The sequence below is a fragment of the Cibotium barometz genome, chromosome 53 (assembly GCF_041138505.1).
Source record: "Cibotium barometz isolate CiBa-2024 chromosome 53, ASM4113850v1, whole genome shotgun sequence".
Lineage (NCBI taxonomy): Eukaryota > Viridiplantae > Streptophyta > Polypodiopsida > Cyatheales > Cibotiaceae > Cibotium > Cibotium barometz.
In genome coordinates this window covers 4149402-4170911 of record NC_141098.1, presented here as the reverse complement: position 1 = coordinate 4170911, position 21510 = coordinate 4149402, and the positions used below count along the sequence as shown (strand labels likewise).

The 21510-nt window shown below is 45.1% G+C and overlaps 1 protein-coding gene across 1 annotated transcript in view; it reads left to right on the top strand.

Annotated features, from left to right (window-relative positions):
- Positions 1-21510, top strand: part of LOC147608200 (uncharacterized) — a 138396-nt gene that overhangs the window by 33731 nt on the left and 83155 nt on the right. Inside the window, 3 exon segments of the mRNA XM_086789112.1 lie at positions 18149-18425; positions 18526-18628; positions 18713-18826. Of these exon segments, the coding sequence (XP_086645238.1) occupies positions 18149-18425; positions 18526-18628; positions 18713-18826 (494 nt within the window).

The following is a 21510-nucleotide window of genomic DNA, read 5'->3' as shown; positions in this document are numbered from 1 at the left end:
AAGCCACTGGCAAGTGGATACCTCTCTAGGCCATTTAAAATGGCCAGCCTATGTGCAGTCCCCATCTCCAAGAGGTATCTCCCATACTCAGTACACTCCACCTCATCCTGTGATCTCTGGGTCAAACACATCTCCTCCACATCTCTCTCTCTCAACATCTCCTCCGAAGTGTCAAAGAAGGAGGTCTGGTACTGAGCCATTCGAGCATTAAAGTCCCCAAGTATGATAACATCTCCCTCCCTAGAGAACTCCCATATGTCCTCATCTAGAGTTATATATGGAGATTGCCCCTTGGGCGCTGCATAATGAGATGTGCTGGGTGGAAAGTAACATATAGCAATGTATAGGGGTCTACCCTCATCTGCCCTCACTCTGACCCACATGTACCTCGCGCTCTCATCACGGCACATAACATGGATGAGTGGCTGAAGCTCCTCTCTAAAAAGAATTGCAACTCCTCCAGATCCGCGACCACCATGTTTCGAATGGGCCTCCTGTCTACAAGTCATCTCCCATCTGTATCCCGCCACTCTCGGTAATGTGCTGCCTGGGGGCTGATGTGTCTCCGAGTAGAAGATGATGTCCCTATCTCTGAAGCTGTCCTCAAAGGTCCCCACATCCAGTCTCAATGCTCCATTGTAGTTCCATACTGCAAGTCTCAAGTAGAAACAATCCCAGGCATCTCTGATCCTCAAACTCCATGATCCTGTGTAACGGCCCAAAATCCTCTTGGAAGAGGCAGTGATATCTCCCTCGGAACTCATAATAGACTGTACATCGTTACATGTAGTGTTCCTCTGTCTCTACCTCCTGGTAGCATGGCTGAGAAATGCGGTCATCCACGATCTGATGCACATATCGCCCTGTCTCAATCCGCAGCTGGTGTGATGAGGTCCGGATCTGTCCAATGGCACAACGTATCCCATGTGATAGGTGTACATCCATGTACGCCGGGCGGGTGATAAAATAATCCGGTGAGAGGTGTAGAAAATGGCTCTTGTAATGAGCTATTTTCGTGCCCAAGGGCTCAAGGGGTTAGTCCATGCCCTCTTTGTGTCCACTCTGATGATATCCATCCTGATCACGCGGTTTTGCTCTGAGCGGGTGAGATCCAAAAATGGACAATCCAGATTGTACTGAAAGGGTGGCAGTGCCTCTATTTGCAAACCATGTAGGTCAAACCGTGATCTCATCTGAGTGTACCAACAATGAGTGTCTCCATCCTCTTCCAGCTGTATGGATGAGGTCAATGCCAATCGGGAGTACCTATGTTGAGGGAGCTCCCATAGCCGCTGTAAAAAGGTAACTGCTTGGAATAGGGCCTCGGTTACTACTGGTGGGGCACCCTGCTCAGCCTGGGTGGGAAAAGGGAGGACGAGGGGCTATCAGACGGCAGCCCAGGGAGCAGGCGGCGGCGACAGTAGCGAACAGAGGGGAGAGAGAGAGAGAGAGAGAGAGAGAGAGAGAGAGAGAGAGAGAGAGCAGCGAACAGAGAACAGCGAGGAGAAGGCGGCGGCGAGTAGGGGTGGCCCAGGGAGAATATCAGACGGCCCAGGGAGCAGGTGGTGGCGACAATAGCGAACAGAGGCGAGAGAGAGAGAGAGAGAGAGAGGAGCAGCGAACAGCGACAGTAGCGAACAGAGAACATCGGGGAGAAGGCGGCGGCGACAGTAGCCGGGGGGGGGGGGAAGAGAGAAATGAAATGAAATGAAATGTTATATTAACGTCTTCAAAAGGCCATAATGACCTATGAGACCAAAAGTTACATCATGGTGGATCTGATACAATGTCTGGATAAAAAAACCCAGAAAATGAAAAAATAAAGATGATACTACTGGCACCTAAAAAATGAAACTGGAACTGGAAGGTACACTATGGAGGTACCTCCATCTCATAATATGTGCCGCATCGGACACTGGCGGATCTCCTCAATATCCTGTGTGGGTGCGACCTTCGCCTGTGCGCCTATGCGACCTTGGCCTGTGTGTGCCTCTGCGAGCTGCTACCTGTGCGATCTTCGCCTATGCGCCTGTGTGCACCTGTGTGACCTGCACGCCTATGACTTGTGACCTACAACCTGTCGAGCTGCAACTTGTCGGTTAGATGTGCGACCTGCTGCGCACCTGCATCCTTTGTCCTGCGACCCCGGTGATCTGCAGCATTTCCCGTCTTCTTCTTCCTTTCGTTTCTCTTCTCTGTACATCCCTTTCTGATTGTGTGTGTGTGTGAGAGAGAGAGAGAGAGAGAGAGAGAGAGAGAGAGAGAGAGAGAGGGTATGTGTACAGGTATTAACGTATTCTGATTTGGATCGATCTATGAAGGTGCTGATTTAGGGTTTGCAGCTACTGATTTAGGGTTTGCAGCTGCTGAATTAGGGTTTTCAGGTGCTGAATTAGGGTTTGAGAGAACGGGTTTTCTTTGCTTTTGTACATGGATTTGGATGACCCGGCTGCTGCTGTTGGTGGCATGGCTGCCAATAGCCTTAACATGGATCTTATTGAGGAGATGATCGAGAAGGATGTGGATCATGCTTCAGATGCCTCGTAGCAACAAAAACGTCAAAGACTTGATGTTGATGCAAGCTACACTCCGGTGAATGTTGGAGAGAATGCAGAGGAAAGTTCTCAGGTACCTTCTTTGGAGTTTGCACGTTTGCTATAGATCACTGGTGAGCTTCTGCAAGAATATGTGAAGGCAAATAGCGTGCAAATGGCTGCAGTAGATAATGGTGGTGTGGCTGATGTATGCATGGAGACTCCTTTGTTGCTACAACAGCTAGCAGATTTTCATGATCGTGTTGCTATCTTCTTCTTTACTGGGCGTATTCCGTTGTTGCCTCGTCTTAGAGCATGGTTGGCCGCTTGGTGTCGCCTGAGGCACTTGAGGAGATTTATGATGGTCCGAGAGGCTTTTATGAAATACTTTTTCGCACTTCGGAAGCCCGTAGGGCAGTCTTGGAGCAGGTGCCACTCTTTTTGGATGGGCAGTTGGTTCATGTGGTTCCGTGGAAGCCTATGGCAGAGTACCAAGATATGTTGCGCCAGGCTTGCCCAGTTTGGGTTGAAGTGAAACAATTCCCACCAATGTTTTGGCGTGTTTTACCAGGTCTCATGCGAGGTATCGGTGATGTCTTGGTGGTGCCTCGAATGACATCTAGAAACCGAAATCGTCTATGCATGTTGTGGGATACTGGGAGACCTAGGCCGACACATTTGCGTGTCAATATGGCTAGGCTGCAACCTTTAATGTATGAATTCAGGTGGGATACATTTGCTGACATTGTTTCAAATGTGGTGAGATGGGCCACTTTGTCTCCGAATGTCCTAAGAAAGAACAAGTTGTTGCTACCAAGGATATCGTTGATGGGCAGATGCCCGTGGAAGATGAGCATGTTGCTCCTTTACATGATGCCCAGCACATGGATGTACATGTAGCACATGGATGTACATGTGGATGTTCAGAATGAGGTTGAGCAGCCATGGGTGGAAGTACGTGGTAAAAAGACACGATTTGTTGCAGTTTCTCAGATGCTGTTTGGCGGGGGCCTTTGCGTACTCATCAGGGGCCCTTACATACATATGCTTGTCGCCCTTTGGGTTCAGGTGCCCAGCAACAGACTAGGATTGAGAGGCCGGGAGGCCAACTTTCTCAAGGTACAGGGGCTCTTGGGGTGGATAGAGTAGAACGCTATCCTATTAGAAGTCGCCTAACAAAAGAAGCACAACAACAATTGCCTCTTGTGTTTGGTTCGAAGGGTGAGGTCATCTCGCCATGGGATGGTCATTACCCTTCGGCACGTGCTTGGGAACTCCAAGGGCAGTCTGAGATCACAAATACCATGTCTAAAAATGCAATGCTTCAAAGGGTTCGTGATTTGGCAGATTGTCCTGGGCCTAGTACACGGCCTTGTTGATTCCTTTTCTCGAAGGCTTATGAAAATTGTACAATGGAATGTAAAGGGTATTTCTTCGCGCCAAAAGCAGTTCAGGCTTTGGCGTACAACCTTTTGTCATGGTTGGGATGTTTTGTGTGCAGTTGAACATAAGCAGCATAAGTTGGCTGGCAAAGCCTATGTATATAAGGGGTTTCATGTTTTCTACAGCGGACATCCTGCTTCGCAGTCAGGTGTTATGTTTGCTGTTCGTTCACAGTTTCAGCCTTCTCTTGTGATTCAAGATATTCATGGAAGATTTCTAGTGATACAGATTGTTTGGGATGATACGCCTTTATGGTTGTTAGGGGTGTATGCTCTAAATAATGCTCGTGCACGTCGTTTGCTGTGGAATGACTTGTGTGCTCTTTCAATCTCTCATCCTGGCTTGTGTGATGGGAGACTTTAATATGTGTGTCTCCAATTTGCAGCAAGGTCGCTAAAACAAGACATGTGGTCTTGGTTGCATCCAAATGAAAGGGGTTACACTTATGCCTCACAACAGTTTCGGGGCACTTATGCTAGATTGGATAGGATGTATATTTTACATCAAGATCTCTTTTTGCCAGAGGTTCTTACTATGATGGTTGATCATCAACAGGTTTTGTCGGATCATTGGCCGCTTGTGTTTGAAATGGTCTGTCATCCTGTGGATGCATATAAAGGCTTGTTGGGACGCTTGCCTTTGCGCTTAAATCACACTTTTTTGGAGCATGAAGTTTTTGATATTTATATGCGTCAGTTGATACGACATTTCTCCACAAGAGTGTCCATGGCTGATTATCATGCTTGGCCAGTGTTCCTTACCAACACTCGGAAATTAGCGCGGCATTATAGTCTTGCTAATGCCTCTATACAAAAACAGCATGTGGCTCTTCTTGAGTCGCTTTTAAAGGGCTTGCAGGTGTTCATGTTTACTGACTCTATGGATGCTGAAGTTGTGGATGCCATAGAATGGTTGAAAAAGGAGCTATCTAGGGTACAGGAAGCACAATATGTTCGCTTTAAACTACTTGCACGTCTTGATGCTTTGCGGGGTGCTAATTGTCAATCTCATCGCTTCTATGATAAGTTGCATCAAAAACATATGCGTGAGAATATTGTTAGGCTGATGGATGCCCAAGGCAACCTTGTTACTCAATCTTGTGAGGTTATTCAGCATTGCATCAGGTTTTATGAAGATTTGCTTGCCCCTCGAGAGGATGTCTCGCCGGCTGTCCTGGCTGCAAGGGAGTCATTGTTTGCTGAAGTACGATATCAAGTTCACCCTGATGTGGCGGTTCAGCTTGATGCTCCTGTTACTCAAGGGGAAGTGTAAGCTGTTCTCTCCAAACTTCCCATGGGAAAGAGCCCTGGTTGGGATGGTTTGACAAATGAGTTTTTTCGAAAATATGCTGATCAGCTTGCAGAGCCTTTGACGCTTATTTGTCAAAGGGTTTGGGATAATGGATATATGCCTGCCGATTGAAAGTTGGGCATACTTCGTTTGTTGCCCAAAGTCCCTTCGCCTACTTTTTTGGCTCAATGGCGCCTGATCTCACTTATGGGTATTATGTATAAAATCTTTACAAAGATTTTTGCCAATCGCTTGCAGAAGGTGCTTCTTACTCTTATTTATCCATATCAATATGGATTTGTGCATGGCAGGAATATTTTGCATAATATTCTTAATGTTCAAATTGGAGTGGATTATGCCAAGGCAAAGAAGCAAGAGATTGTGATGGTGCAGTTGGGTCTTGAAAAAGCTTTTGATCATGTTAGCTGGTCTTTCCTTTCTCAGTTAATGACAGCCATGGGTTTGGTCCCAAAATGGCTAATTTGGTGCATTTACTTGGCTCTGGCTCTATCACGCGGATTATGCTCAATGGAGGACTTTCGGATGGTATTTCTCTCACCCGTTCTCTCTGGCAGGGCTGTCCTCTTAGCCCTCTTTTCTTTGCCATTGCCACTCATCCTATGTTATCTCGCCTAGATGCTATGGCATCACATGGTGAAGTGGTTGGTTTGCATCTCCCTCATGGCAAGCAATTGGTTGCTCAAAGTCCTTGCGGATGACACTTTTATGTTTCTTAGGGCCGAAAAAGCCAATATAGATCGAGCAATGGAAGCTTGGAATAATTTTGCATTGACTTCTAGGCTGAAAATAAATTCAACAAAATCAGCCCTCATTGTATGCACGGAATTTGATCTTGAGGCATTAGGGTGGCAAGGCCGTGTGGCGCATACAGGAGACATTGTTCGTCATCTTGGGTATCCGGTGGGTGTGGATGTGGACCCCCAAGCGCTTCTTGCTTGGATTTCTGCTCGGATCTCGGATAAATTTGTGTATTGGAAAGCTCAAGGGTGGCCTATGCACGTGAGGGTTAAGGTAGTTCAGGTTATTATGCTTAGCATGATTTCCTATTTTTTGCCTTTGCTACCTTGGACGCACAAATCTCTTCTCCGTTTGGTTGCTCCCATTCGGTTTATGCTGTGGAAGAAGCAAGGAAATATTATGGGTCAAACATGGATAGCTTGGAATCACATTACGACGCCCAAAAGAATGGGTGGGGCTGCTTTACTGGATGTCCGCTTGCATATGGTGGCGCATAGGTGGGCGCTTTTTCAGGATATGTGTTTGTAGGAGCAGCCTTGGGTATTCATGGCTCGTGACTTGATTGAGTTGGAGGGATTGTCACATGGACGGACACGTGTGCAAGCTTCATGGTGGGACATTTTGAATGCGGCTCATCCTGTCCATATTCGCTCATCTCACATTTTATCGCATATTCTCCTTTCTTGGCATGAAGTTCTACTATTGGCTCGGTGGGATCCTGGCCATGAAAGACTACTTTTGAACTCTTTGCAGTTCGAAACATTTGTGGAGTCGCGTGTCATTGTTTGGCCAGACAGAGATGCTTCACGCATACGACTCAACCGCATGGTCAGGTTAGGCTTGGTTAGAATCCGAGATGCTATGATACCTGGTCGTACAGGCCATATTCGTTTCCTCGTATTCGGCAGCACTTTAGGGTTCCTCGGACATTTCAGCCACTATGGGTTGACATCATGCATGCAGTTGAGCCTTTTACTCCATTGCCTCGGCCATCTGCAAATTCGCCTTGGTTTGATTGGGCACTATGTAAATCTGGTGACTTGATATCACTTTCAGCTAACCAGGTCTATCATAAGCTCGTATTAGAGAAAGATTGGGTTTCAGCCAAGGCCAATAAGGTGTGGGGATTGCACAAGTCTAAATCATGGTGGCAGAAAACTCCTATGCGTGGTTGGCAGTCTAAACTCCCTTACCAAGGTAAGGTTTCATTTGGAGGATGTTGGTGGGAGGGTTACCTACACGGGATCAGCTCAGCCGTCGTAAAATTACATTGGCCTCTTGCTTCTTCTACACGACATGCACTGAAATAGGTATGCATCTGTTCATGAGTTGTCCAGTGGCCCGTCAGATTTGGTCTTTTGTCTCTTGCGTTTGGGAGGCAGTAGAGAGGTCTATTGTTTCGGCTCATCAGTGGATATTTGGGATTTGTCCTCAAGTCATTACTTCGGACAGTCACCTTGTGATATTTGTCACCATTTGGCCACCCAAATGGTTCACTCTTGCTTTCACACTATGTACATATTGGATTGGTGTCCATGGCTTATGGAATATGCCTATGCAGGTGATTGACACGTGTCATGCTGTATAGTTGGATATGATATTCCGCTGGGACTTGATGTTATCATGCCCGGAATATTTGGAGGACTTGGCTTTCAACTGGGACTTGTGCCTTTGTGTACATGCCCGGAAACGCCTGGAGGACTTGGCTTTCTGTTGGGACTTGTGCCTTTGTGTACATGCCCGGAAACGCCTGGAGGATTGGCTTTCCACTGGGTCTGGTATTGCGTATACTTGCCTGGAAACGCCTGGTCTTATATGGTTTCATGAACGGAAATTGCTCATGCCAATGCTGCATTGCATAGCATCTTTATGTGCTTGCTTGCAATTGAAATTGCGTGCTGTTTTCATGCTTGCTTGACCAATGTGTAGTTCCGGGTAAGGGGATGCCCGCCCGTTAATCGTGCGTGTGAAACTGTCTGCTGACATGGTTGTGTGGCATGTGAACAGGTGGTAAGTATTACCCAATCTAGGCTCAAATAGCCCTTAGGACTTGGCCAATATTTATAAGTGAGTGCATTTCCATTTCATTAAAGTTTGGGCGCCCAAAAGTCACTTATAAATTATGACCTCTTCCAAGTTCACACTCACTGAAGTCCCGAGGCGGACAAGACTCAATGTCCAAGACCTGATTCTCCCCTTTTACTCATAAATGGACATCTCCCCATGTCCCTTCACCTGATTGGACCCCAATTCACTTACTTATTAAGAGAAATTCGTGTTTTCTCTTCATGAGGATTTTTGGAGGCTGAAAACTCTGTTTTTCCACCATTTTTCTCCATTTCCAAGCTCTCCATAGCCATACCAAACTTGCTAGGGTGTTTTCCAAGCTTCCAAGAGTGTTTCCAAGTGCTAATCACTCTCCTACTCACTCCCAATGACTGAAATTCAGCAAAACAGCTCTCATTTTTGCTGTAATTTCTGGTCTTTTTGCTGAAAACCCTAATTTCAGCCTTCCTTTCTCAAGTTGAACCATAGGGGAAGCTTTTCCAAGGTTCCCTTCATCCTCTTGAAGACTTTTGTCGCGAAGGATTTCGGCAAATCGAAGATATCAACACTTCTAAAGCTTCCAACGCGAAGGCTTCCGCTTGCTACAACTTCTATGAAGACTGGTAAGCTAATTGGACAATGTGTTGTCATTACTTACTCAGTAGAAGGGCAGGACTCCTTGTTTAGCCGCCCTGTGTAGTATTTCTCTTGTCCTATGTGCTCTTGAAGATGTTGCTACCTTGCTTGGTAGAACATAGAGCCAATGGTAGAGAATATGGGCACTGAAGTCGGGCCGGGCATAAAGGCAGCTCCTTGGTGATCTACATCGACATACCATTGTTTTCTAAATGCTGAATTTCATATGCATTGGCATGGAGGATTTGGCAATGGATGTCCGTGAAGCTATGTATTGAATTTCTCCAATAGTAATACAATTTACTCAAGGGAGGGGTCGGCCGTTCCGGCTCATTGTGTGTCTCTTGTCAATTCAGCAATTTACTTCTTGTATATGAGCAAGTGTCCTTCAAATCTTAGTGTATTTAAGTGTATTGATTAGCATTGTGTTCAACCAAGTTACATTGGTATCAGAGCATACGGTTCTCTTTCACTTCTGTCGTGAGAGACGATCACCGTGAACACTAGCTATCTCTACACTTAGAACATTATGGACAGCCATACAATGAATGTTGGAGATGCTAATACAAGAGGCAGGGACAATGAAATGCATGTCTCCAATGCTTTACAGGATGAGCAAACTCATGTGGTGTACAATAGGGAACATGAATATGTGGGACAGCCGTCCCGCGGCAAAGACAAGATGCAAGAAGAAGAGTCGATAGTCTTTAGGGCTGAACTTACTCGTATGCAGGCTCTTCTCCATGCACAACAAGAAGAATTGAATCTCTATTGCCGCGAGGATCCATTGGTACATGACCGTTTGAAGGCCAAGAAAGCTGAATCTTATATGGATCATGCAATGGCAATGATTGCTCAAGAGTTGCACATGCAACCGAGGGATGCAGCACGTGCATACTTGGCTCGTACCGAGGATGCCTATGCAGAAAAGGCAACCATCCCACATGTCTTGGAATCCCCACAAGTGCCCGAACAAGAACTTATGTCTAAGAGGATAAATCTCCATGCTATGGGAGAGGAACAATCAGTGACTTCACGCCATGCAGGAATACCTCATGTAGCCCGTGAAGGATACAATGTTTATGGCAGTGGTCAAAATGTATGTCAAATGTCATTGCCGGCTGAAAATGTACATGCACAACACATGCAACATGGGCTGCAATTTTCTGTTGGTGCAGGTATTCCGCGTATCCCTCATGCCACTCATGCCTTCGAGTGTGCTCGTGAGGGAGAAGTTATGGCTGAAAATGTATCAATGCATGTTGAGGGGCCAGCCATGCCTCATGCTTACAGGGCACATGTATCTATGCCTTATGCATCACCTTTTGGTCCAAAAATGATGCCAGTCACACAGGAGCTGTCCCAATGGACAAACATGGGGGAAAACATGTTGAGATGCACACACATGCATCAAAGTCTCGTGACTTCAAAGCCGGAGACAAATCTGTGAAGTTTGACACATATCATGGAGAATATGATGCATCAAAGGCACTTGCTTTTATTGCCCAGTTTGATATTGCTTTCAGTGATGAGGATTTCACTCAGAAATCCATGATCCGGCATGTAAGCATGTTCATGAAAGGCACTGCTGCCCATTGGTGGCTCACGGAGAAGCTCTCACCGAATCCTGTTAGATCATGGAAAGAGTTCAAGGAGAGGTTCTATGCTCAATTCTTGTCTCCCAATGCATTGAATGAGATAACAATGAAGTGGGATTGGGTAAAGCAAAATGAGGGGGAATCGGTAAATGCATATGTACAAAAGTTTTGGAAAGTACTCTTGGAGGTGTCTCCATTTATGCATGTCACCGAGGCGGAAAGGAAGAGAAGGTTTCAATCGGGATTGCAACCCGTGTACAAAGCGGGATTACAAATGTATCCTGGTCATACCTTACACCAATTAATCGCAGCCGCCACCGCCACACCGAGCAATTGGAACTCAAATTGAGTCGATCCAGTAAGGCTAAACCCTCATTTCAAGGCAAAGAGAGGGCTGTCCAAAACTTGCAAAATGATGGATAGCCACCTAAAAGGGACCAAAACCAAGCCAAATCAGGTCCAAAAGCTGAAAATAAGTTTGCTAACAAGCGCCCTTATAAGCCGGCAAACTTTGGTCTTAGTGCTGAGAAGGAGCAATATATGCGTGAAGGCAAATGCTTTACTTGTGGCAGCACTGAGCACATGGCAAGAGCATGCCCAAATAAGAAGAACAAAGCTGAAAATGCTAATGTACCGAAGCCTAATGTGCATATGGTTCCGGATGTGCAGGGCAACAGTTCACATGATAGCAAAGATAGGGTTGTATGTAAAGCTTGGGGACAGCTCAAAGATCAACCCGCTTTGTTCATGTTTGATGATTGTGCATCGGAGAATTTCATATCCACTCAGATGGCAGCTGCTTTGGGTATTGAAGTGGAGGACATGGGTCCTCAAATTGAAGCAGGGGCTGCCTTTGTTGGTAGAGAAGTGCAGGTCATGCCTATTTTTGGCAAGTTGCGCATACACATTCAAGGCTATGTGGATCATGAGGATTTTCTTGTGGCGCCTTTGAATGGCGGTGATGTATTGCTTGGAAAGCCTTGGCATACACGTATTGATCCGTGCAAGGCTTACAAGACTAACAGGATCACCTTCATGCATAAAGGCCGAGAACATGTAATTGATGCTGGTGAAGAGGGTGATACCATTCCCCTTGTATCTCATGTACAAATTAAGAAAGTAATGAAAAAGAGTATTTTTGCGTACTTGATTTTTGTACGAGATCTGTTGAGAACAATAACGTACATGTAAACACTCTTTGTAATGATAGGCTGAAATTTTTGCAAGAGCACAATGATTGTTTTGCTGATGAGTTACCAAATGAGTTACCACCTGTACGACCCGAAGATCATCGCATTGATCTTGTGCCGGGTAGCTCACCACCTAATAGGCCAGCCTATCGTGTTAGTGCATCCCAAAAAGAGGAGATCATGAAGCAAGTGAATGAGCTTCTTGAGAAGGGTTTGGTTCAGCCAAGCTCTTCTCCATATTGTTCACCCGTCCTCTTGGTTCAAAAGAAGGATGGATCCTTTCGTATGTGTGTGGATTATAGAGCTTTGAATAAGCTTACCATCAAGAATCGGTTTCCGATTCCACGCATAGACGACATCCTTGACAAGTTGGATGGATCGGCATGCTTTAGCCGAATTGATCTCAAGAGTGGATATCATCAAGTGCGTGTAGTGTCTCAAGATGTACACAAAACTGCTTTCAGGACAACATTTGGGCTTTATGAGTATCTTGTTATGCCTTTTGGTCTTACAAATGCCCCGGCTACATTCAATAGAATTATGGATCGCATATTCCGTGGGTACAAGAAATTTACAGGTGTCTTCTTTGATGACATCCTAGTCTTCTCGAAGACCGAAGAAGAGCATAAAGCTCATTTGGCTATTATTTTTGAAGAGCTCCATAAGCATAAACTCTTCATAAATGCAAAGAAGAGTGAGTTCTTCTTGTCAGAGATACATTATCTTGGGCATATTGTGTCCAAAGATGGAGTGCGGATGGATCCTGCAAAGATTGATGCAATTCGGAATTGGCCCGAATTGAGTTTGGTGCATGAGATCCGCAGTTTTCTTGGATTATGCTCTTACTACCGCAGGTTCATTCGGCACTTTGCATGGATTGCTTCTCCTTTGAATGATTTGACAAAGAAGAAGGCCATGTTCAAATGGACTAATGTGGAGAGAGATGCATTCCTCAAATTGAAAGATGCAACTACTCATGGTCCAGTGTTGATCGTTCCGGATTTACAAAAGCCTTTTTGTGTGGAATGTGATGCATCTGGAAATTGCATAGGAGCTGTCCTTAATCAAGAGGAACATGCCGTGGCTTATGAGAGTCGTAGATTGCATGATGCAGAGCTATCTCTTGGCATTTATGAGAAAGAGCTCTTGGCTGTAATTCATGCACTTACTATATGGAAACATTATCTTCTTGGGGCTGATTTCACTGTGAAGACAGATCACCAGAGTTTGAGGTATTTTCTTACTCAAACTAAGTTGTCAGAGAAGCATATGAGGATGGCCAATTTCCTCTCTATGTTTCATTTTCAGATCTTGCACACCCCGGGAAAGAAGAATGTAGTGGCCGATGCATTGTCACGAAAGTCGTATGTAGCAGCTATCTCGGTTGCCTCTCATGGGGACTTGTCTACCATTCGTGATTTGTATCATACGGATGCTGATTTTGCCACTATTTGGACTGATTTGATGGTTGGTCATGTACATGCCTCATATGTGATCAAAGAGGGTTATCTCATGAAAGATAATTGCCTATGTGTGGTGTCTGACATGAGGCAAAAGGTTTTGGATGAGTGCCATGCTTCTCCATATGCTGGTCATAGAGGCATAATGCCTACTACGCACATGATTGAGCGGTATTTCTTTTGGCCAGGTATGCGGAAGGACATAGAGGCACATGTACGTGCATGTATCACCTGTCAAAAGGTCAAATTTGATAGGCAAAAGGCACCAGGTTTGCTTCAGCCATTGCCTATTCCCACGCAGCCATGGGAAAGTATTACAATGGATTTCATTATGGACTTGCCACGTACCCAACAGGGTAATGATGCAATTTGGACAATTGTGGATAGGTTTAGCAAGCAAGCTCATTTCTTGCCGGTCAAAAAGACCATCAAAGCTGAGCATATGGTTAAAATATATCTTGCACAAGTGTTCAAACATCATGGAATGCCGAAGTCCATTGTGGGGGATAGAGATCCCAGGACTACAAGTCTCTTTTGGCGGGCCTTATTTGATAATATGGGCACCAAATTGTACTTCTCATCAGCTTATCACCCTCAAACGGATGGGCAAAGTGAAGCTGCAAATTCAGCCGTGTTGGATCTCTTGAAATGTTATGTGGCGGATCAGAAGTCTTCTTGGGAGAAGTACTTACCGCTTGTGGAATTTGCATACAACAACACGGTGCATGCATCTACGGAAAAGGCCCCGTTTGAGATTGTTTATGGTAAGGTGGTTTTGCCACCCATCCTTCGCACAAAGGATGAGATATTTGCAGCTGATGAGTATGTAAGAGGCTTGGATATTGCTTTTGCTCAGGTGCGGACAGCCATTGCAAGGTCACAAGACAAGCATAAAAAGGCTGCCGACAAGCATAGAAGGCAATTGGATGTTAAAGAGAATGATTGGGTATTGCTGAAATTTGAGAAAGCAAGACTTGCAAAGAGGCCTGGCAAAGAGGGTGCATATCCTAAGCTTGCAACCAGGTACTATGGGCCTTTTCGAGTGATCGAGAAGATCAATGAAGTGGCTTTCAGATTGGCATTACCTAGTCATTGGCACATACACAATGCTTTTCATGTGAGTCTCCTTCCCAAGTATGTAGGGCCGGAGCCCAGTGAAATGGTTATTGAGGATCCACCAGAAGTGGATGAGCTTGAGGAGATCTTGCAGCCAGAGCAGATTGTGTATCACAAGGAACGCAAGCTTGCTGGAGGCAAAGTTGTGAGGCGTTACCTTGTCAAGTTTAAGAACTATCTTAAACTATCTATCCATTGATGCTAAATGGGTAGATGAAGAGTTCTTCAAAGATTGCCCGCATGTGCTTCAGACATATTTGGATGCATTTCAGTTGCGGACAACTGTTTAGAAGCGGGAGGGAATGTCACCATTTGGCCACCCAAATGGTTCACTCTTGCTTTCACACTATGTACATATTGGATTGGTGTCCATGGCTTATGGAATATGCCTATGCAGGTGATTGACACGTGTCATGCTGTATAGTTGGATATGATATTCCGCTGGGACTTGATGTTATCATGCCCGGAATATTTGGAGGACTTGGCTTTCTGCTGGGACTTGTGCCTTTGTGTACATGCCCGGAAACGCCTGGAGGACTTGGCTTTCTGCTGGGACTTGTGCCTTTGTGTACATGCTCGGAAATGCCTGGAGGATTGGCTTTCGACTGGGTCTGGTATTGCGTATACTTGCCTGGAAACGCCTGGTCTTATATGGTTTCATGAACGGAAATTGCTCATGCCAATGCTGCATTGCATAGCATCTTTATGTGCTTGCTTGCAATTGAAATTGCGTGCTGTTTTCATGCTTGCTTGACCAATGTGTAGTTCCGGGTAAGGGGATGCCCGCCCGTGAACCGTGCGTGTGAAACTGTCTGCTGACATGGTTGTGTGGCATGTGAACAGGTGGTAAGTATTACCCAATCTAGGCTCAAATAGCCCTTAGGACTTGGCCAATATTTATAAGTGAGTGCGTTCCCATTTCATTAAAGTTTGGGCGTCCAAAAGTCACTTATAAATTATGACCTCTTCCAATTTCACACTCACTGAAGTCCCGAGGCGGACAAGACTCAATGTCTAGGACCTGATTCTCCCCTTTTACTCATAAATGGGCATCTCCCCATGTCCCTTCACCTGATTGGATCCCAATTCACTTACTTATTAAGAGAAATTCGTGTTTTCTCTTCATGAGGATTTTTGGAGGCTGAAAACTCTGTTTTTCCACCATTTTTCTCCATTTCCAAGCTCTCCATAGCCATACCAAACTTGCTAGGGTGTTTTCGAAGCTTCCAAGAGTGTTTCCAAGTGCTAATCACTCTCCTACTCACTCCCAATGATTGAAATTCAGCAAAACAGCTCTCATTTTTGCTGTAATTTCTGGTCTTTTTGCTGAACCCTAATTTCAGCCTTCCTTTCTCAAGTTGAACCATAGGGGAAGCTTTCCCAAGGTTCCCTTCATCCTCTTGAAGACTTTTGTCGCGAAGGATTTCGGCAAATCGAAGATATCAACACTTCTAAAGCTTCCAACGCGAAGGCTTCCACTTGCTACAACTTCTATGAAGACTGGTAAGCTAATTGGACAATGTGTTGTCATTACTTACTCAGTAGAAGGGCAGGACTCCTTGTTTAGCCGCCCTGTGTAGTATTTCTCTTGTCCTATGTGCTCTTGAAGATGTTGCTACCTTGCTTGGTAGAACATAGAGCCAATGGTAGAGAATATGGGCACTGAAGTCGGGCCGGGCATCAAGGCAGCTCCTTGGTGATCTACATCGACATACCATTGTTTTCTAAATGCTGAATTTCATATGCATTGGCATGGAGGATTTGGCAATGGATGCCCGTGAAGCTATGTATTGAATTTCTCCAATAGTAATACAATTTACTCAAGGGAGGGGTCGGCCGTTCCGGCTCATTGTGTGTCTCTTGTCAATTCAGCAATTTACTTCTTGTATATGAGCAAGTGTCCTTCAAATCTTAGTGTATTTAAGTGTATTGATTAGCATTGTGTTCAACCAAGTTACAATATTCCATTTCCTTAGATGGACAGGACTTTGGCATATTTGGACTACACGGAATGCGTTCATCTTTGATTCCTTGTCTGGAATACATAGGCACATTCTATGTATCTGCGGTTTGCCACTTTGGCAGTTTTCTTCTCTTCTCTTAGCTCAGCTCTACTGGATGCAGATGTTATTTTGTTATGGTCTACGACGGCTCGGCTGGCTCATCTTTGATGCTTTTATTTGGGATGCTTATTTTGCAAGGAGGCTTTCTTATTAGTGTACAGGTTTGCATGGTCATGATCCTTTAGAGGATCTTTTGTGGGGGTTTTTTTGGGGCCATAGGTTCTGTGTGAGCCGTGTGGCTGATGTACATTTTTACATATAATATAAAACACCATTTCACAAAAGAGAGAGAGAGAGAGAGAGAGAGAGAGAGAGAGAGAGAGAGAAATGAAATGAAATGATATATTAACGTCTTCAGAAGGGCAAAATGACCTATGAGACCAAAAAGGTTACAACAATTGGTGGATCTGATACAATGTCTGTGTAAGAAGAGCTAAAAACAACTAAACAACTAACTGAAACTGAAACAACTATGAGAAAAAGTACGGTACTAGGAGCTCCTAATGGATAACATCTGGGAGGAAAACTCCAGCAACAAAGGTAAGCATCATACACATCACTATCCAAAGATGTCTCTCATCGGTCGATAGCGGATATCCTCAATGTCCTCCATGGTGAGTACTCTGACTGGACGTCTCCCATGCCGTGCTAATATGGTCCTGATCCTTTGTTGTAGTCTCCTTTAGAGGCCACATCCGACCTATAGGACTACTCAGATACATCCATGTGATTACATTCCACTTCGGGGGCAACAAAATGAAAATAGAGATAAAACTAGAAATAGTTCAAATTCCCTACACGACCGTAGGAGAATCCTAGATAACATGAAGGATTTCTCTAGCAGCTACTCTTCATTACTACCATGTTTGGTTGTCCTGAAATCTGCAATAACAGCTCTACCTCCACGGTAGACTGCCCATTTTCCTTGTTTCCTTGCTTCGTATACTTTATTGAGTTCTTGTTTCTTGTTTTTTAGTTGTGTGGCTGTGAGTTCATCCGCCATCCACACCTTCGTTCCCTTAAGTGACCTTGTTTGCTTCATGACTTTAATTTTGTCTTTCATATCTGCTTACCTCAAAACCACATGTTTTCCTTTGATTGCCACTGAGGGATCTCCAATGTCGATGAAAGGGATAGCTTTGCACAACTTTCTTTGTAGAATCTCGCATTCCGGGACATAAGTATCATTCGCAATCTCCTCGTCCTCCAATACCTCCACCTGTTCCCCACCCTCAGACAAACCACCCACCCTAATTTCTTTTGCAATCCATTGCTGCTCTTTCTCTTCATTAATCTGTGATATTACTTCTTTAATGAGAATTTCTTTAGGCTGTGGATCAAGTAAATTGACCTGTGTGATTTCCTCCCTGTTTTCTTTTTCGTGTTGTTGTTCCTTAATCTGTTTCTCCAGGGTTGAAAGATGTTTTGTTTGATGTAGTTCATTTTGCAAGGCTGAATTTGTTTGCTGAAGATGTTGAATCATGCTCAGGAGGAGAGAGAGAGAGAGAGAGAGAGAGAGAGAGAGAGAGAGAGAGAGAGAGAGAGGGGTGGTGGTGGAGAGGAGGAGAAGGCAGTACTCTGTTTGATAGCATATCATATTTGAGGGCTAGGTATGCTAGAGCTATTGAGGAACTCAAAGCTATGTGTATCAAGAGGATGCCTTCATGAAGGCTTTTCTGGGGATGCTTATTCACTGATTATGCTAACAATATTCTACATTGTGACGATTCCTTGTTTTATATGAATGACTACCTATTTTTTGAATGTTTTCCAGTGTGTGTACTATTTGCCATATATAGTGGAAGTCGTCTTCTTTGGGGAAGAAGAAGTGATGTTTCGACATTTGAAAATGTATTTTTTAGTGTTTTGTAGAGAAAAAAGAGTTGGCCACTGGAAGACTCACATAGCATAACACAAAATGTTTTGTGCTATCCATCCTATGATTCGCCTCATTTATCTGTTTAAGTTAGATGGCCAAAAGGATAAGTTCATAACAGATTGCTTGGTTGGCAGGCGAAGAGAAGGTGCCTTTCACATCTGGACTGCTGGTAGGCATTGGAGAGAATAGAAAGGAGAGGTTGCGGAGTTTGCTTGAACTCCGCAACCTTCATAAGAAATATGGACACATACAAGAACTGATCATCCAGAACTTTTGCGCAAAAAAAGGGACTCTTATGGAGCATGCTATTGAACCATCTATGGCAGAATTGCAGTGGACCATTGCAATGGCACGCTTGGCTTTTGGACCCTCTATGAACATCCAAGCTCCACCAAACCTAACTCCAAGGCTGTAAGTTGTAATTTTTTGATCAGTTTAAGTTTGGATTTGTGATCAACTTTTTTTTTGTTAACTTTATGCATTTCTAATGACAAGTATGAAACTCTGGCAGAGAAGGGTCAAGTAATGGAAGGGAATGGATCACGTTGATAAAAGCAGGCATCAATGACTGGGGGGGAGTTTCACCAGTGACAAAGGACTGGGTAAATCCTGAGGTATTGCCAATTTTCAAATGACACTTCATATGTAGATTTCAGGGAAACTCTTCCTTGTAAATAGGTAAACTTGCCTTCATGTAGGCTCCGTGGCCGCATTTATCTCACCTGGCTGCAGCAACGGCGGAAGCAGGAAAGTTGCTCGTACCAAGGCTAGCCATCTATCCAAAGTTTGTTCAAAACGCCTCCAATTGGCTGGTATGCTTTCTGAATCACTTGCTTGCTAATTTAACGCCCTTGGAATCAGACATGACTAGTGCAACACAAAAGGTCTTGATAAATATAAGGCTTTGATGTCCTCTGGCCCACTCGCTTCATCCAACAGATGGGCTACTGTGAGCTACTACATGCGTGATGTATGCAGCTGGTGGAGTATATATTGAGACACTATCCAATCCAGTCCACCTCAAACAGAGAGTAGATCCGGAGTTTCCTTGAGGGTCTCTTCTTCCTCATCTCCATCCTCTCCTTTCAAACAATTTAGTCCTTCTGCATAGATTGGTCTAATTGACAGTTGTAACATTTCTCTTGATGCCACTGTTACTACCTGAACTTTCGTCTTCCTGTTCTTGATGGTAATCTAATCCGTGGCCCACTTGTGCTTAGGCTTGGCCTACCGTAGTCACGGCCATCCCAACATCGTTATATTCGAAGGGGTAACCATGATGCAAATCTATGTTGTTACCCTAGAGTATCAAATTCCTTACCATTCATACCAAAGAATATTGCTTTCTATACTAGCTTCACCAGGGGACTAACCACGACAGTAAACCAAACACAGACACCATAACCTCCGATACCAAAAGCCATGAAAATTAATTTAGTGTTTATTGAGGACCCTATGGAAAATCTGGGATATAAATGTTGAACTTGTACCAAACTCACCATGCACAGTTGAACCCCAAGAATCTTTGCCTAACTATTATTGGGATCATAAAGGAATTCCGATTATGGTTTTCCAAGCATGAGTACAGTCCCAAGGCAAAGATATTAATTCAACAGCATGTAAAGATCCCCGCCTGCATCGCTCCCTTTGCTGCCTGCCATTCCCCCTGCCTGCCTCTTTTTCCTGCTGCCCTACCTTGGCCTGCTGCCCGGCCCTTGTATTGGGCCTTTCCCCTCCCTTTCCCGTCTAGCCTCAGCATCAGCAAGTTCTTCCTTGTGTTCAATTCGGCCTTTCTCACTCAGATTAGCATCATGGCTAGTCAATCCCCCCCCCCCCCCCCCTCCCCCCGGGCCGGGCGAACCATTAATTTTACAGATGTTGAGCTCGTGATCCTCTTTGCAGAGATTGAAAAAGATGCCAAAATGATCCTCATTGCCAAAATCTTCGGGTCAGATACATCCTGTCTCTAGGCTGTGATTGGGCACTCGCGTGTTGCCCTCTGACTTCACACTCCACTTCAAAGATGTGAGGTTGCCTGGGAGAGGCTTCTTCCAAGTGGACTTTGATGGCGAACGAGGAAGCAGCGTCGAAGGTGCTGAAGGGCAGCCCATTCCCATTGGGTCCGAGAAAGATGTTTTTCCTGCCATATATCATACGTGCTAGGGTGGAGTGGATTAAGGTCATGCATGAGGGTCAAAAATGGAGCATCTGCCTGCCCCTCTGCTGCCCCTGCCTGCCCCGCTGCCTTTGCTACCCAAAGGCAGTCGGGCAGGCACCCTCGGACCCCCGTATCTGCCCCTTCACCCACACCCCTTGTGGAGCACCCTAACCCCTATGCAGCTCTTGCCTCACAAGATATCGATCCTTTCTTTGGAGGATGAGGCTTTGCAGGCACATGATCTGGATCCTTCACAAGAGGATGCTGCATTACAGTTACAAGATGATTGTACCCTTGAGGATGATGTTGCGCATTCGCATTGTCATGATACCTCTCTAGTTCTGAGGACTAGCCCTGGCTTTTCCCCGGAGTCGGAGAGAGAGGTAAGGTTTACATCGTCAGATTTTCCCTCCCTTACCTATGCGAGATGTACTTCCACCTCTAAAGGGGTCCTTCATCGACCACGAGATTTGGTCGGCCCTACTTTGAGTTCTTACGAGGATTGTCTCTTGGAACATTCAGGGTCTTTGGGGTTTTTTTCCGCATCGGCGGAAACAAATTGTAAAAACCCAGCTTCATTGTGCAGTCACAGGTGGACCTATGGATGTATTGCTCTTGCAAGAGCATAAACTAGATGCTAGCCAGTGTGGGAGATCAGGCAAGCTTCTCTCGGGACACCTTTTGGTCACCAGCTGTTGGTACCAAGGGTGGTGTCTCTATCTCTGTTTCAGCTTTGATCTTGCCTTGCATCATTGGACATGGTGTCATTTTACCTGCGAGAGCGCAGTGGATCCTTCTTATGCGGGGTACTACATGCATTGGTATCCTTCTTATGCGGGGTACTACATGCATTGGTATTCTCAACCTCTATGCTCCTAACCATAGAGGTGAGAGAATTGCCTTTTGGAAATCTCTCACTACACTGATGCCTCTTGCCGACCATTGGATTATTGGTGGGGATTTTAACATGGTTGAGATGCCAGCGGATAAAAGAGGTGGACATGAGGGCTTGGTGCATCCTCTTGAAAGAGCGTCTTGGGAGAGGTTTATACTCTCCATTCATGGCAGAGATTGTTGGCATGAGGATGACATTTTGAGGAGTCCATCCACTCTTCTTTATTCATGGTCTAATAGGAGAAGAGATGCAGGATGTATCTATGCACGGTTAGACAGATTTTATGTGGATGATTGGGTGCTTGATAGAGGTGGGCATACTTTTATTGCTATAGGCACCTCTAAATCGGATCATTGCCCAGTGGTTTTATGTATTAGAGATCCGAATTGCCACGGATCAGCACCCCATGTACGCATCCCTGATCATTTGTTTTCAGATGGAGA